The sequence below is a fragment of the Mus pahari genome, chromosome 3 (assembly GCF_900095145.1).
Source record: "Mus pahari chromosome 3, PAHARI_EIJ_v1.1, whole genome shotgun sequence".
NCBI classification, from domain to species: Eukaryota; Metazoa; Chordata; class Mammalia; order Rodentia; family Muridae; genus Mus; species Mus pahari.
In genome coordinates, this window is record NC_034592.1 from 96,580,215 (window position 1) to 96,598,144 (window position 17,930).

At 41.0% G+C, this 17,930-nt stretch overlaps 1 protein-coding gene across 1 annotated transcript in view; it reads right to left on the reverse strand.

Moving 5' to 3' along the window:
* Ryr3 (ryanodine receptor 3) overlaps positions 1-17,930 on the reverse strand; it is a 525,260-nt gene that overhangs the window by 360,162 nt on the left and 147,168 nt on the right. The window contains 1 exon segment of the mRNA XM_029536054.1: positions 2,218-2,337. Within this exon segment, the coding sequence (XP_029391914.1) occupies positions 2,218-2,337 (120 nt within the window).

The following is a 17,930-nucleotide window of genomic DNA, read 5'->3' on the forward strand; positions in this document are numbered from 1 at the left end:
AGGAGAGGCAAAATGTACCCTACAGGCTTGTGTTGAAGCCTCGGTCCAGAGCTGATCTAATAATGCTGCTTAAGGAAGTGGAGGAACCTTAAGGAGGCAGAGCCTTGCCAGGGGAAGTCCACAACTGGGAGCTTTGGAGAGTCTATAGCCTTGTCTCAGCTCTAGTTCACTCTCTGCCTGCTTTGTGTTTATGGTTGAAGATGCTACATCTCAGCTTCCTGCTCCTGCTGCCATGTGTCCCCATGGTGACTGACTCCTAACCCCTTTAAGCCATTTGCCGAAACAAATTCTTTCTTCCATAAATGCCTTTTGGTCATGTTATTTCTCTATAGCAACAGAAATGAAACTAATATAAATGTTGTTCCTGGTATCATTTTCAGTTCTGGCTACTGTCCAATGAGTTAATACAGTGTAACATATGAGGTACTACACAAGTCCTAAACCATTCCATCCTGAGACCATCTTATAAGTTAAATTAAGGTGGAATTTGCACCGAGCTGGTAAGAAAACTAAACTCAGCAAGATCAGATAATGGCCCAAGGTCTTGGATTGACTAGTAAGTGGTAGACATTTTTGACAATTACGTCCTGTTTGCAGAATCACTGTCAGATGCTCTACTGAGGGAAGAGTGCATGGGTCTGGTACTGTCTCATTGCTCCGCCACTTCTCAGTACTCTTGGTACTGTGCCACACTGCATCTGACTTGGCAGAAGAAGAAAACAGAACAAAGTTGACTCATCTGGGATCACATGACAATCGATGATTAACATCTTGACTTGACTGGTGATAGTCCTATTATTTATAACCAAAGGGAATATAAAAATATTCTGCTAACAATAAGAGCAGATGTAAAAAAGACTCAGGAAAGTCAAATTGAAGATCTTGGATAAGACAAAATTTGCCCTTACCTCCTTTATTTTAGCGGGACTGTCTGTCCCTAGAAGCAGTAACTTACATGTGGAGGGGCAAAGCGCTGAAGTGAAGGTGGTAACTCTGGGAGATGTACCTATTAATCCCATACCTCTGGTGTATCAGAATTTGGTCAAATCTCAAATGTTTATATGGCATATGTTCCTGGGCAAACCTTTTTTGATTAAAAATAGCTATGTAAGAAAAACTTGCCTTAGTAGATATTATAGCCAGTTGTGTGTTAACTTGTTTCACTCACAGTACTGTCATTTGACAAGTTTTTTCCCTGTATTGAGGCAAGGGGCTTAAGGATATCATCAGAGGACAATTTGCTCTGTCCTTTCCATCATAGGCAGCCTTGGGATTGAACTTGGGTCATCCGACATAATGGTAGGAACCTTTACTTCCTGAGCAGTCTAACCAAAATTTTGATGCTGTTCTTTTATAGCTGGAACTAAACATCTGCAATCAGTTGACCTTAAGTCATGCATTTTTCTATGCCTCACTCACTGCCCCTGGGCTTCCCAGAGGATAGCCTCTGATGCTAGAGTGCAGACGAACCCATGACCTGTGGATTTCAGGCTCATAGACCTCAGAATTCCATGGATTATGAAGGATTTGTTTATACTAATTTCTTTAACCCCTCACCCATCTACTGAGGTTCTTGTTTTGTATTTCTGGAGAACTCTGACTAGTACATGTCTTGTCAAGACTGCAAGGTGTTTTAAGATTTCTGAACATACAGACATAGCCAGAATATGTTGGGAGAAAAGCTTAGCTGAATAGACATGACATGACATATTTCCATGCAGGCAAGAGCCGGAGCAAATGGCCCTCAGTGCCCTTGAGTCATGGCAGGCAGCTATAACAACTTCGGTCCAACCAGAACTATGCTGTGCTAACTGTAAAACACAGGCTCAAACAGCCAAAAGTCCCTGTAGCAATAAAATGATAGCTGAGAGTATAGAACAGGGACCCAGATTTCTAAGAATTAACAATGTCAAAGACAGCATCCTGGGAGTATCAAGAGATCTCCCCATCCAACCAGTGCTGGCAGCTCCAGGGATCTCTGGTATACTGGAGATTTCTGACAGACAAAAGACCCCCCTCCCTTTTTTTTCTCAGCTCTGGGGTCTGATGCCAGTGCTTCCTGGGATGAGAGACATATTCTAAATCTGATATTCCCTGTGGGAAAATACATACATCATCTCAGATTTCTCTTTTGTCACCATCTCCAAGAAATGCTTGCCCTAAATGATCATATGAGAAGCCAGCAAGAGAAGGTATGGGACAGGCTCTTTATCTCACCTTGGCTTCTGAGGTGGGTTCCAAGAAGCACAGGCGATTCCCAAGTCCCTCGGCTGCCAGGCAGAACTTCCGCTGCTCCTTGTGAATGTTTGCAATGCACTGGAGTACAACTTCATCCTCCTGCCAGGAAAAGAGACATAAGAGTGTGAGGGGGTGGGGGCAGCCTCCTACTCACTAGGATACATCATTCCACTTCTGTGTAACCTTTACATGTAATTAGGTAAAGTGCATGTTTAAGTTTGGATATATCCCCCAAGATCTGATACTATGTCTTTAAAAAATGCAATTGAAACTCAAAACACTTCTGGTACTAAGCATGTTGGTTGGATTAAAGACACTTAACTTGATCGTGGAACGGCCATGTTTTCTATACATTTACACCATGTGCTTCACTTCTGACATGTATAATCTATGTGAAAACATAACTTCAAGATCTGAGTGAATATAAAAATAAGTCAAGGCAATCTTCCAAAAATGAAGGGCTCAGTGGGATGTGATTGAAGGGAACAGAAAATACAGAAGCCCTCAGCACGAGGCAAGGTGAGTGGAGAGAAAGTTCATGTCAGGTTGTGGAAGAGGTAGCAAGTATGGTTTTAGTGTGTGTGTGTGGGGGGGGATGCATAAACGAAGCACACATGCCAAAGATGACAAATTAAAGATGCTGAAACCTGCGGAAAGTGAATTTTACATCCATAGGAAAAGAAGACTGAAAGAAGTCTGGAGGTCCAAGTGGAAAAGAGGATTGAATTACCAGCAGAAGCACATGTCTGAATTCTTTTTTTTAAATGTTTTTTATTAGATATTTTCTTTATTTACATTTCAAATGCTATCCTGAAAGTTCCCTATACCCTCCCCCAACCCCTGCTCCCCTACCCACCCACTCCCACTTCTTGGCCCTGGCATTACCCTGTGCTGGGTCATATAAAGTTTGCAAGACCAAGGGGCCTCTCTTCCCAATGATGGCCAATTAGGCCATCTTCTGCTACATATGCAGCTAGAGACACGAGCTCAGGGGGTACTGGTTAGTTCATATTGTTGTTCTACCTAGCCAGAAGCTGGAAAGAACCCAGATGTCCCTCAATAGAGGAATAGATACAGAAAATGTGGTACATTTACAAAATGGAGTACTACTCAGCTATTAAAAACAATGAATTTATGAAATTCTTGGGCAAATGGATGTATCTGGAGGATATCATCCTTAGTGAGGTAACCCAATCACAAAAGAAGTCACTAGATATGCACTCACTGATAAGCGGATATTAGCCCAGAAACTTAGAATACCCAAGATACATTTTGCAAATCACAAGAAAACCAAGAAGGAAGACCATCGTGTGGATACTTCATTCCTCCTTAGAATAAGGAACAAAATATCCATAAAAGGATATAGATACAGAGACAAAATTTAGAGCTAAGATGAAAGGATGGACTATCCAGAGACTACCCCATCTGGGGATCCATCCCATCATCAGCCACCAAATCCAGATACTATTGCACATGCCAGCAAGATTCTGCTGAAGGGACCCTGATATTGCGCGGCCTCTTGTGAGGCTATGCCAGTGCCTGGCAAACACATGTCTGAATACTTAAGGAGAACTTCCTCCTACATAGAATTCTGTAAAGCATCCCTCTGAAAATTTGAAGGATCTTGAATTAATGGCACCCTTCTTGCCAACAGTCCGGGGAGGGAGGCATACTTCCACTGACAATAATATACACCCGTCATACATAACCCTTCCTCAGGTCGGAACATTTTCCTCCCTCATCTTCCATTCCTGTTCTTCCATCTGGCAATCATGGCCTTTCTCATATCCATTTTTCTTGACTTTGGATTTCCAATATCAGAAAGATGTAAAGTTAGAAGTCATTATAGAGCAGAGCCACCACCTTGCCAATGGACCCTTTACCTTTTGATCCTGCCTTCATGACAACCAGGTGCTAGAAAGACACATTGGATGGAAGAGAACTTTCTTGCCCTGTGTCCACAATGTGCAAGTTAATTAAAACAAAACAAAACAAAACAAAACAAAACAAAACAACCTCTTCCCCCAGGACTGTGAACATGCTCACTAGTAGCAGATGTTTACAGAGGTGTGACTGTGACCTGAGACAGGTGATGGGCTCCAGTGTGACCAGTCACAAACTGCAGGTGCATGCAGAGCTCACTAGTAGCAGATGTCTACAGAGGTCTGACTGTGACCTGAGATTGGGGACAGGCTGCAGTCCTAAGCTGCCAGTGCATACAGAGAAGACTTGGGGCAAGGAAAGAGTGTCACATTTATACTGCATCACTGAACTATTACTGTCGATTATCAAATTGAGTGTGTCATCAATTCAGGACACTGCAAAGTGAAGTCAGGCTTCCTGGTCTTCTTTTTAACTGAGTGGAAAGAAAAAAACTCCAGAATATCACTGCTATTTAAATATGGGCTCAGTGAAAGCTCTAGAGAGAGGAAAAAAATTCCCCAAGGTGGCTTTTCCCTCTAGACTGTGAATAAGCCAGAAGTGATGTGATCCTTCTGAAGGACACTGGCCACCTAGGAATGGACTTAGTTGTCAAAATGACAAAGAGGTTACTTGCATTGGGAAGCAGGGGCCATAGAAGTTAAACGGTCTGTAATGTAGGAGATGGCCATCCAAGTGCCTAGTGCTCTCATGAAAAATGCTAATTGTGGCATCCACTAACATGGTAGTTAACTGTTTTCTATCTACATACATTTTACTGGTATAAAACAAACAATTCCCAAACAAGCACTTAAAAAAATAGGAATGTGGCTACAGATCAGATATTCCATAAACCAATAAATCTAGACAAATCTACTCTTTCAATCTGGGTCCGAAAGGACTCTTTCCAAGATCCCATTTCCCATTCCTTCCCACCCCAGTGTGCACAAGCCACTGTAGTTCGACCTTGCTTCGGCTGTTTTAAAGCCTATTATTCTTCTGAAAAATTTCTGTCCTACACACATGCTCACACATTCTTACAACATGGACTGCCAAGAAAATAGTGGATTTAATAAAACCACCCCAAATCACCACTTGACTAAATAAATCCCCACTTGCTGAAAGGCAGCCCTACCCAAGAGTGTGCCTAAGTGGGCAGTCTCTAGCAGCTCTATGCATGCGCACACCTGGTGGGCAGTGTGGGTGGCATGCAGATGAGTAGGGGACCCTCAGCCAGTCATGCTTCACTCTTCTCCGTTCTGCCCAGAACCATATGCTCAGTGCTGACCCGGCGATAGACGCCAGCTGGCGCGGCACCTGCGTTTGCTCCATGCAGCTGCTATTATCTCCACAGACTTTGCACAGACAGACGTCTGGGACTATCAAGTGTGCTTGACACTCAAATTTATACTGAATTCCATTTTGGGCAATGGTATGAGTCAGTTCTTAACCAATATACTAGAAACCACAAGTCTCTCCAGTTGTCAGCCTTTCTGGTTTATGCGATCCCTGTAGTAATCTGCACTCTTCCCCCTGTACTTTGCCTCTTCTTTCTCACAAAACTCTATCTCATATCGAGGTGCTGTCCAAGGATATCATTTATGAAGAAGCCCCCTTGTTCAGAGCTTGCACATTTTCCCACATCTTGCTTCTTGTTTCTAGCACTCCAGAAGCTTGCATTCTTCACACACACACACACACACACACACACACACACACACACACACACCACTCCAAAGCCAAATCCAGACCATTACTTTCCTATTCATGTGCAAAATCCCTTCCACTTGGGAGAACATGGCTGCCACAGGCTAAACCTTCTTGAACAACCTGGCAGCATCCTGGTTACTTCTCCTGTCATTTATTTGGCTTTTAAAGATAATCAGAAAACTCAATAAAGTTATTTGCATGAGTTGTACATACAGCTATTGACTACCTTCCAATGACAAAGCATTCTGCTAGGCTCCTCTGAATTTACAAAGTTTTATGAGGCGGGATCCATTACTGCTACCGTAATGGAATTGAGGGTGAAAGGCCAGCATGTGGGATTTTTCTACTTCACTTTAACTGTCATCCCAAGTAACTTTAAAGTTTACGTGCATAATGAGTCTGAAGTGACACAGGGACCTAATTATTTCTACTCTGCCTCAATGAGAAACTATCATGAAATTCTTCTGGCCACAACTGAGGATGATCCATTTCTAAAATCCAAAGATAGATTTTTCTCACTCTGAGAATTCAATCCTCTCTCCTTCAGTTCATTTGTTTCTTTTTGCATTTTTATTCTCTTCCTTTCAAGTCTTGCTCAACCTTATCAGGATTGTCAGTCTGTAGAAAACATCCTTGTCCTGTTCCTTTCTCTGCCTCAGAAAAGAGAAGGTTTTTTTTGTTTGTTTGTTTGTTTGTTTGTTTTTAAATAGAAAAGAACCCCACCTCAGATTATGTGCATTAATTTATAGCATTTCCTAGTGACATATTTTCAACTTTGATTTCATTGGAACAAAACAATAAATTTTTCCTCTTTAGATGAGGGGCAGGAACCAAAACAGTTATCACTTGAACAGTACCAGAACACCACACCGCTTATTTCCAAGAAAGAAAAAGGACAGAGAAGCGAGTGCTTTGGGGGCCAGACAATAAGATCTTTACAATGCAAACTCTGTCCTTAAGAGGGAGAGCCATGACTCTCATGTCCCCAGGACACAAGAGTCTCTGAGACCATGAAAATATTCCTGCCTTCTCTCAAATGAGTCAAACTCTCTCAGAAGCCTCACACTTGAGCTCTAACTTCATCTCTCCCTCATTCCAACTGCCTTATCTCCCAGGCAAATCAAGCCCAGGCTCTCAAGAATGCTGTCATCCAAATCCCCCATTCTCACAATACCCTCTGTCCAGCTATGCTGCCTGCCCTACGGGCAAGGACTGTCCTCAGAGTGGAACCTGTCACCGCCTTCTATTGCTTTCAGTTTTACTCCTCAGAATGTGCTAGGTATCTTTTATCTTCACCTTTGTGGTCCTCAATTTATCTAACATCTACCAATTCCTAAATTTAGCCCTGGATTGGCTAACTTCCCAATATGTTCCAATGCTCTAAAAGGTTTTCTATGTCTGTCGTATGCTCTCTATGTGTGTTAATGACATTTCTGACGTCCTTAGAACCCAAATCTGTATGTCACTATCCTACATCTCAGAGGCCTTCTTCTCTCTTGTCCCATAGCAATGGATAACAAAGACTAGCAATTGCAAGTTCACAGGTAAGAGGAGACTGTTCTAACATCTTCTGTCATTCTAACATCATCATTTCCAGTGGTTTTTTTACTTTGATCAAGAAAGGTAGGGGTTTTGGAATGTAGTCTATAATGGCTTCAAAGCCTTGATCCTCCTGTCTTGGTCTCTTTAGTTTAGTACTGATAGTGTAAGTGTGCACTACAATGTCAATATATACATATTACATATATATATATATGTATGAAATTTAAAATATCTTATTGTTTTTGGTATCAAACCAAAGGCTTTAGGAATGCTATGTAATTATTCTACTATTATGCCAGGTCTCTATTCTTTTGGCATTATTATTTTGCTTCTGAAAATTCTTAGTAGTTTTCTCTACAATGACAAAAAAAAAAACAAATATAATATTACTGGACTAGCAATTGAGGCTACTGAGTTCCCCCAACATATTTTGTATAGTACCCCATTGGCTTTTTCTCCTTGCCCGTCTTCTGTTTCTAACACTAAAGTTGCCTTGATTTGTTCTTTTGTTATATGTTATATATGTATAATATATAGGTCCCAAACACCTGATTTTTTGAGGCCTATAAACCCTCTCTTTGCCAGTTTCCAAATCAGTGTTGACTGACATATGTATGATGGCTATCCATGTACCTACCTATTTCCAGCTATGCTGAAAATGCTAATATTCTGATCTCTGTTTAACAGGCACCATGATTTTTGCTCCGTAAACCATATAGGCTTCACAAAACAAGAAGATTCTAAACCAGTTCCCTAAGGTATCACAATGACAAGACAGACTGCCCAACATTCAGTTCATGCCGTCTCTTCTATGACTTTTGAGTGATTTTGTATCTTTGAAGGATATGTATCACTGTCTTGATACACACTCGCATGCTAACTGTTGCATGTTATACACACAATTATAATTTATTAAATGGTAATAATTTTACTTATTATCTCATTAATTATAAACTGTATTAGAGTAAAAATCTTATTTCTGATTACACATTCTTGGAAAATGATGTTTGGTTGTTTTTAAAAACAAAACAAAACAAAAAAATAAACCAACATGATGATCAACTCAGATTTAAAATATGTTTTTTCCTACTCTCCTCTAAATAACAAAAATCACTGTAGAAGAGGGCTTTGATTCACTGATGAATCAAAATAATAAAATTAAAGGCAAATAGAAGTTGACATAATAAAATGGTAATGGAATTTTGTGGTCTATTTCAAAAGCGATTACCTTCTATTATTGAAAAAGTATTGATTGCCCTCTCCTACACCAGTTAAGATGCTGCTCTTCTATTCTTGGTTATTTAAATTTCATTACAACACAATTTGTCTAAAAGTGAGGAAACTGTGGGAGGCTGAATCAGGAGGACCTCGATCTCAAAGCCTAATCTAAGCTAGTTGGTGAGTCAGGACAGACCGAGCAGCTGGTGACATGCCACATAAACTGAAATGTTTATTTCACAGGCCTAGGATCACGTTGTTGGTCAGGGGTGTCCTAGAGACCCTCAAAACACTAGCAAGTCATTGCTCTTGATTATCCTCTAGGTAAGGTCCTGTTTGTGAAGATACCATACACATTGGTCATAGATCATAGAGAAATTAAGTTGTTACCGATCAGTTAGTCTCCTCCCTTTCGGCTAGCTTTCACAGTGCTAAAAGGTATATGTAGACTGCAGAGAGAGAGTGTAGGGGGTCGTTAAGCACTTTTACCCAACTGTGAGATACAATAATGACCAACATAGCAGCTATGCTTGTGGGTACTATAGCACTATGGATCCCATGGGAGTAATAAATTGCTTTCTTCTTGGTTTTAAGGTCTGCTTCACATGTAAAACACATTCCTGAATATTGTAAATCTGCCCAGGAACCCATAGGTGGAGAGTCCACAGGCCATAGGAGAGAACCCACTACAATTATTCTGCTAAGTGGACATAACATTGAACCACCATCTACATTTCTCTCTTTCTCTCTCTCTCTCTCTCTCTCTCTCTCTCTCTCTCTCTCTCTCTCTCTCTCTNTTCTGCTAAGTGGACATAACATTGAACCACCATCAACTCTTCTCTCTTCTTCTCTCTCTCTCTCTCTCTCTCTCTCTCTCTCTCTCTCTCTCTCCACAGATTAATGCAGTCCTAACATGATGCCAACCTGGATCTTGGCCACCAAGACACTGACGTTAGTAATACATCAAAGTATCCCAGTGATGGAATTGATAAAAATAGAAATATTTCAGCCCTTTAATGCAGACAAACAACAGATTACATGTGCTAGAGAGCTCAAAGCCAATAAAGAAGTCTCTATATCCAGTGACTACAGCTCTGGAAACAGGGACTACCAGCCTCAAATCTGCTTTAAAGGTAAAGCATCCAGGGTGTCACATGTCAGCATCCTTTCAAGCTATGGGGCTCACATGCACCAGCCATTCCCGTCACACTCAGCTGGTGGTACTGTTGAGTAATTGTCCCTGAACAAGGACAATGCCAGCTTAGGGTTCACAGCATCACTGGGTCTTCTCTGACAAAGCCATGTGATCATCTACCCAAAAGACTTTGAACTTGAAAATGATGGAACTTGGCTCTCCTGTCTCTCCTGTTTCTCTGTCACCTCCTTGCTTGAAGGTCAAGAGTTGAAATGGGTGCCACATTTGCCAAATTGGAGCTGATGACAGGCACTTTGGCTCTTTTTGTCTCTGGGTCACTATGAAAGAATGTTCTGGGACAAAACAAAATGACTGGCAACCCTATTTCAGATAGATAATACAATGGTTGATGGCAGCCCTATAGTTAGATCTGTGCATCACCAGTACTGCGAGGCTTGCGAGCAGTAAGCATGTGAGACAGAGCAGGGTCAGCACATTTGTGATTCACATTTAAGGGCAGCTAACACTGCAAAGGAAAATCCATGACACTGATTGCCTTTAAAGGGAAGAAGTGTCTTACCCAGTTTTCTCGAATATCAGGTTTTGTTTCACAGAACTGATGATGTTAATGTTACTAGTTAACTTCATCGCACAGAAATGTGTGAATTCACCCACAGGTTTTACTAGCAGTGTCTCTTAAATGAAAACTAAATGGAGTTTTTAGAACTAGACCATTCACAGGTTGTCCTACAAGGACTAATGGAAAGGTTCTTCTGTTCTTCTGATATCCATTGTGACTATTTGTCTCATTCGATTTATTTGGCAAAGAATGACTCATGTAGCAGGGGACTTGTAGTGCCTACCTTGGTACCTGGCATTACATAGAAAAAGCACAAACACTGTGAAATCAATCAGAGAAGTAAGTATTTTGGGACAACTGGCCATGTTACAAAAAAATGTTTATGCATAGATGTGCTTAATAAAAAAATCTCTCTTTAAACATTTAAGATACTGCTCACTCCCATAGTACAGCAATGAGACATTCAGTAATTCTCAAGCCCTCTGTACAAGTTAAGACTCAAATGTTGAAGATTTGAGGAGGGGAACCAGTTTAGTGTCTTGTTCTCCAAGGCCAAGAGACAGCATTTACAATACTCCCAGTGGCAGCACTTGGAAAGTTTTGTCATTGCTCTGTCTGTTTTGGCTTGGGTTTTAGTGCCCCTTTGGAATTACTTTAATGTTTAGAATCTGTCCGAAGTTGGGGATGACAACCCGTCTCTAGCTCCTTACTACTCCTGGACCATTACAACCTACAATCAAGATGCAAATTTCAGAAGACAAAAAAAAAAGATACAGTTTCTTTCTTTAATACTTTGCTCATATGGCTTAGGCAATACCCTTTCTTTCTTCCTTCCATCCATTGGCTGCTCTTTCTATTCTCTCTGACCAGCTTTTCAATATTTTCTTCTCTAATGCGAGGGCAGTGCTTCAAAACCTCTTCCTCAGAGTGCTTAGCTTTCTATGAAGTCTCCTCCTTGGTAATATTACCATTTGTTGAGTCCATCTAATGTCACTTATTATGTATGTTTTCAGGGATAAATGTTTGGCACTGCATAAGGAACTTGTGCACTTTGCCTTGAGGAGGACAACCCCTCCTGCCTTAAGGAGGACAAGTCCTCCCGCCTTGAGGAGGACCACCCCTCCTGCTCCCAGCTTTACTCAGTTATTTGTAGTTCTTTGTGAAAGTTTGAGGCCTCGAGAACATTTTCCCATCCAGTTTGATGTGTTTTCCTGTCTAGTTTGATGAGTTCTCTTTACCTACTTGTTCTTTTTCTGACTCTTCTCTTCCTTAAGCAGGTCACATGGAGGTTTCCTTTAGTCCCACAGTTTATCAAGAGGTCAACACTAGAAATCAGAATAGTTCTTTACCATTCAGTCAGAACACACGAGATTAATGACTACACTTTTTGCCTGGACATACTACTTTGACCTCTTTCTGCTTTAGACATAGTCTCCAGAAAGAAAAATAAGTAGAAAATATCTAGAATTCCACAGCAAGTCACAACATAGACTGTGTAGCCTCAGAGGTGGCAAAGGCCAATGACATAAAGCCATGGCACACACACACACACAAAGCCCCTGGATCTAACATTTCCTGAACATCATTCTTTAAAAAGGTGTGACTAGGGCACTTTAACTTTATAGGTTCACACCATTAAGTGTGTCTCTACTTTGGTTCATGGTAAGCACTGCGACTTTGCAGGAAGGAAATCACCTAATTCTGACTATACTTTGTCACTAGTCAGGGACACTGATAAGTTGTATAAGGACAGATGCCTTTGTGTGCTATTAGAGCTATCTATTTCATTGGTTTCCTTTACTGTCATCACAGGCTCCTCATTTGAAGCACAGTGTCTTTCTTGGCCATACTGGTTTGTTTTTTTTTTTGTTTGTTTGTTTGTTTGTTTTTTAATATAATACCCACCCACTTTCTATGAAATCTTCTGACAATGCTTATGCTATGTATTGGGAATGGGCTGTTGTGTATCCTGTTTTACTTCTGGGAAATAATACAGTTTCTGGGATTTTTTTTTCTGTTTATGGTGCTTCAGAGTTCTTGCTGATACTTTTCTGTTATTGTTTGAAAGAAAGAGGTCAATAAAACTAAAATTTCCAATGTGTGGGACACTCCATATACTGTGTGCATAATATCCATAATATCACTAGTCTATTCCCTGATATAAAATCTGAAAGCAGGAACAAAGTCTCTAATTGTTTCTATACAAAATTAAGAGGGATGGAAAACTGGCCTTTTCAAAATGGATACTTGATGAAGTTAGAATATAATGAAATTTATAGGCTGACATTCAGATGGGTAGAACTTTGAAAAATAGGTTTCTGGTAAGCAAAAGACTTATTTTCATTATTTAATAATACATAAAGTCCTATAAATTATCCTGTCCAGGACAAGTATCTTTAAAAATTATCTACTTCTTCCAGTCACATCCAGATATGTCAAATATCACAAACAAGTGAGGGAAAAGTCCGTACAGAAGGGAAGGACCACCGAGAAACTCAGCGAGTCTCTCCTAAGCATCATTGTCAGGTTCTAAAATGTTCCCTTCAATGTAGGACCCTGATGCCTGTCCTATAGAGAAGGACACTTGGGCCTGAGCTTGGTATGTTAAGTGACTGCCTAGATCTGGATGGATATTTATTGCTTTTATTCATTCATTATTTTTATTGAGTACCCATTGATTGCCTAAGACATGCTGTGCACAGTTTGACTCAGAGGAAAAAAAAAAGTGTTTCAAAGCTACAAAATGGCTATTTAAATTCAGTTCTTCCTGACTGGAAAAATCCAAGTATCTAGCACCATACCAAGGTTAATTCTTCAAGAGTATGTTTTAAGTTCTTGTATAGTTGATTACTTTTCACACATTTTGTGATAATTTTTTCAATTTTTTTTCCCTTACTGGGAAGTAGGGTTGGGGCAGTGCTCCAGTCAAAAGAGTTGAGTGGGCATAGTTTTGCTTTCTTAAATGACATATAAACAACCCAACTTAAACCCTGGTCAAATGAAAACACAACTTTCAATGCCATGGAAATTCCATTTTCTTTAACATTCACAATTCCCCTGTTGACCACAGCCTTGCTACAAAATTTCTGTAGTCTGTCTTAAGAGCGGGCTTACAAAATATTCCTTTTCTATTATAAAAGTCCTTAGAACTCTTGGCCGAATCCAAATCTAATAAAAATCCAATAAAACTAAAAGCATAAAAGATATGACTACTCAATTTTGTTAAGCATAATGCTTTGTTACTTCTGTAAAAGACTGGAATTTCCCCCAAAATCCTGGCAGGAAAGGGAAAGAAGGGCAAAAGCATTTATGTGCTGCTTTTCTTCCTTAAGTATAGTTATGTCTGACTGAATTCTTATTTGTAATAATTTCATTCTCAAGCCTTGTTTGGGAGGCTTTTCTATCAAGAGCTGTAGAATAATTCCAGGAGGTTTACTAAGTATACAGATCATGTAGCTTAGACTCTAAAGATTGCAGCCAAGATGCCCACAGTTCAGGCCTGAATGGTACATTCTGTTGGGATTAGTTCTAATGCTTCCTCTCAATTTGGCTCCCCAAAGCCATGCTTCCAGATGCTGAGGGTCTCTGCCCCCTACTGGCTTTGATGAGTAGTAAAGAATTGCCATTCAGCCAATGGCTAGGCAGAGAGATGGAGGCAGGACATTTAGATTTTGCAGGCAAGGGACCAAGGGGGAAGAAGAACAGAGAGTCGCCATGACAGGGAAGCCGAGAGATCAAAATTGAAGGCCCCACCAACATGTAAGAATCTGGAGAAGTTTCCCAGGGGCCATTGCCTGCTTGGGTCTAGGGAACCAAAGGTAAAATTAGATTTAGAAATGTTAACTCAGGAACACAGGAGGGGAATGTGTGCTAGCCTTGGGGAGATTTAGAAATGCCCAAGCATTAAGCTAGTTAGGCATAGTAAAAATTAAGCTGATGTGTATGTGTCTTTCATTTGTGAATCCAGAGTTCTTGGGCCCTTACAGAGCTCATGCAGGGCTGGCCCACTGGGAGCATAGGGCAGCTTTTAACTATTCACCACAACAAGGCAGATGACCATGACTTCATAGACCTTAGCCACAGATACATGGTACCCTCAACAAGAGTTACAGGTTCAGCTTCCTCCTCTCCAGAATCTTGGCCCTCCAGGGGTGAACACATAGGCATGGCTGCAGCTGGGGCAGCCGGTATTGTGAAAGAGGTATGGAGTCACAGGAAATGATGAGTGAATTCTGGATGTAAAAGGCAAGCAGCGAATGAAAGATCAGTTACCGGACCTCTCTCCCTTGAAGGAGGCTTCACAGCCCCAGGTCACTCTTGACCCTAGACAATAAAAAACTTTTAAGACTTTTCCTTTAAACAAAGGCTGATTCCTTTATTGTTCTTTCTTGAGGCCTCATGAGAATTCTTCCCTAGAGACTGGGACAAGGTGGGAAGATGATCTGACATATTGAAGTGAATCATCAGAAGCAAAACTCATACCTCACTGAAGATGCCAAAATCAGGGAATCATAAATTTACCATAGGGTAGGAGTTTAAAACAGAAACCTTGCTGTGTTAGGGTTTTTGGAGACGTTAAACCAATAGGAGTTGCACACACACACAGATTTATCACAAAGCTAGCATTTACGGAGGCCAAAAATTCTTGTGATATGACAGTCACAAGTGACAGGAAGTGAGAGCTGCCGCTGTAAATCCAAGAGTCTGAAGTTGAAAGAGACAGAAGTTCTGAAGCCCAAAAGGAGAAGACAGATGACAGCTCAAGGAGAGAGGGTGGGATTTGCAATCCCTAGGCTTGTTTTGTTTTGTCTTGTCTTGTCTTGTCTTGCTTTCTATCTAAGCCCTAAAGCCACTGAAGAATGTTCAGCCACTCTACTAAAACATGCATCCTCCTAACTCTATCTCCTAACCCAATGCAGATACCTTCTAGAAATACCTTAAGAGACACTTCCAGAAAGGTTTTACCTCTTCCCTGAGTATTCCTGAATCCTGTAACCTTGACCATGAAATGAACCCTCACAGCAACCAACTCACCAGCAAATCATCATTAAGTGTTCTAATGAACTGGGATATATCTATAACATGTAACTTACCAATTCTTTCCTCCAATCTTCTACTCTCAGTCTGCTCCATGACAACTGTGAATGACTTTCTGGTAACTTCAAATGAGAGTAAGTGGAACTCCTCATCAATGATTAACATTCTATCCCTAAAGTAAATAAAGAACTATATAGCTAGGGACACTTAAGTCTCAAAGCATTTAGCTAAAACAGATTAAAGTCTATTTCTGGCAGCAACACATTTTCTTCCCAGTAGCTGGAACTTCAAGACCTCAACAGGTTGCCAAGTTAATATCTCTCCACGTCACTTTTTCTTTGGCAGTTTTTGCTATATGGCAACAGAGAAAGAAACTTTGGCCTTTCTTCTAAAGTACATGAATTCTACTCCACAATGTTAACTAACCTATGTAAGTAAATGTGTTTCTGGCAAGCTTCTGAAGACATAGTTCACCTGCAGGTGGTTATTTATATGCTCAATACACACACACACACACACACACACACACACACAGAGAGAGAGAGAGAGAGAGAGAGAGAGAGAGAGAGAGAGAGAGAGAGAGAGAATGTTCTTCATTATGCAATGTACATGATCCAGGAGATTGGGAGCCATTCTCTATATAGTTTTAAATGATAAATTCCTGGGCTAGTTTTGAGGTGAGTCTCAGCATCCATTTCTTTTCTATAGAGCAGGTCGGTGGTGGAAAAACCTTTATCATATAGCTGCTACTAATTGTTGCTCTGATAGTTTATGACCAATGCTACTACAAAGCCAGAGTCCTAAAAAGCAAAATCTAAAAACGCTCATCTCTACCTGCAAAACCCCAGAAGGTTCTCATGACTTCATATTTCCTCATACGTTTTGTGGCAATATATTTCTATTTCAAGACAAGAGAAGGGAAAATGTTCAATCAAAACCACAGGGAGTTTAATCTGGAGTTTGCAGGTTAGTGTAGTCATCAAACTCAAACCTCTCAGTAGCTCAAGACAGAAGATGAAACAGGACTGTGAGAGGGGAAATTCATGTGCAAAGCCACAAAGATAATATGTAAAATATAACCTAATGGTGTGGTGCACAGTTCATTTTCTGATTGCTAGCTTTCTGTTGGGAACAGGGAAGATAGTTCAGTTGGTAAAGTGCTTACCTCAAAAGCACGAGAATGAGTTTGGTCCCCCTCAGTACATAAAAGTGCTGAGCATAACAGCACGTGCCTGCAATCCCAGTACTGGGAAGGGAGCAAAGGGAGATCCTTGCTGCTTTCTGAGTGGCTAGCCTAGCCTAACCGGGAGCTTCAGGCTAACGAAAGACTCTGCCTCAGAGGATGTGGATGGCATCCCTGGTAATGATATCTGAGATGTTCCTCAGATTTCTACACATATGTGCACACAAGTGTACACTCACTCCTGCCTCACCCCCCCCGACACTTACATAAAAATGATTTCTCTAAATTTGCTGGCTGGCTTGCCTGCTCTGCCTGCACTCTGTGTCTGTTAACTAGTTAATCCTCTTGGCCGTCTGCAAGATCAATTATTTAGGCATTTTTTGATAGTTATTTATACGGAGGAATTCCAAATTCCAAGCAGAAAGGAAATTTATTATTCATCTGCCAGTATGACAAGGACTGATAGATGGAGGCTGCCAACAGTCTGTTATCCACCGAGGTCAGAGTGAGACGGAAGAATCCAAAAAATTGTAGCAGAAGAGATTGAAATGAGATATGAGAAAGGACCGACTAAAAGTGAGGGTTAAGCACCACCATAAATTATCATGACTCAGTTATATTTATTTACACAGTGAACACAGAGATTGCTATCTTTCCTAGCATATTGAAAACGTCTTGTGGTGAGTATCCTGTGAAAAATCAGAACCATAGGAGCAGTCAATTAAAATGCTATATTTGGCCAGTCTAGCCAGTTACAGACTCTTGTTACCTATTGTCTTAGTCAGGGTTTCTATTCCTGTACAACATCATGACCAAGAAGCAAGTTGGGGAGGAAAGGGTTTATTCAGCTTACATTTTCCACATTGCTGTTTATCACCAAAGGAAGTCAGGACTGGAACTCAAGCAGGTCAGAAAGCAAGAGCTGATGCAGAAGCCATGGAGGAATGTTCTTTACTGGCTTGCCTCCCATGGCTTGCTCAGCCTGCTCTCTTATAGAACCCAAGACTACCAGCCCAGGGATGGCACCACCCACAAGGGGCCCTCCCCCCTTGATCACTAATTGAGAAAAATGCCTTACAGCTGGATCTCATGGAGGCATTTCTCCAACTGAGGCTCCTTTCTCTGTGATAACTCCAGCTGTGTCAAGTTGACACAAAGCTATCCAGTACACCTATGCAGTAAAGAACCTGAGGTCCATGAATGCACAGACAGCGTAAATGTCCCTCTAGTGCACTTCAGCATGGCATCAATGCAAAGTGGTGAAACCTTCTGATTCTCCTTAACAGGGCGACATTTTTGCCTATTTTTCCTAATACCAACACCTAGGAACCACCATCCCCAGGCCCTGTCCCTTGTGACAACATGAC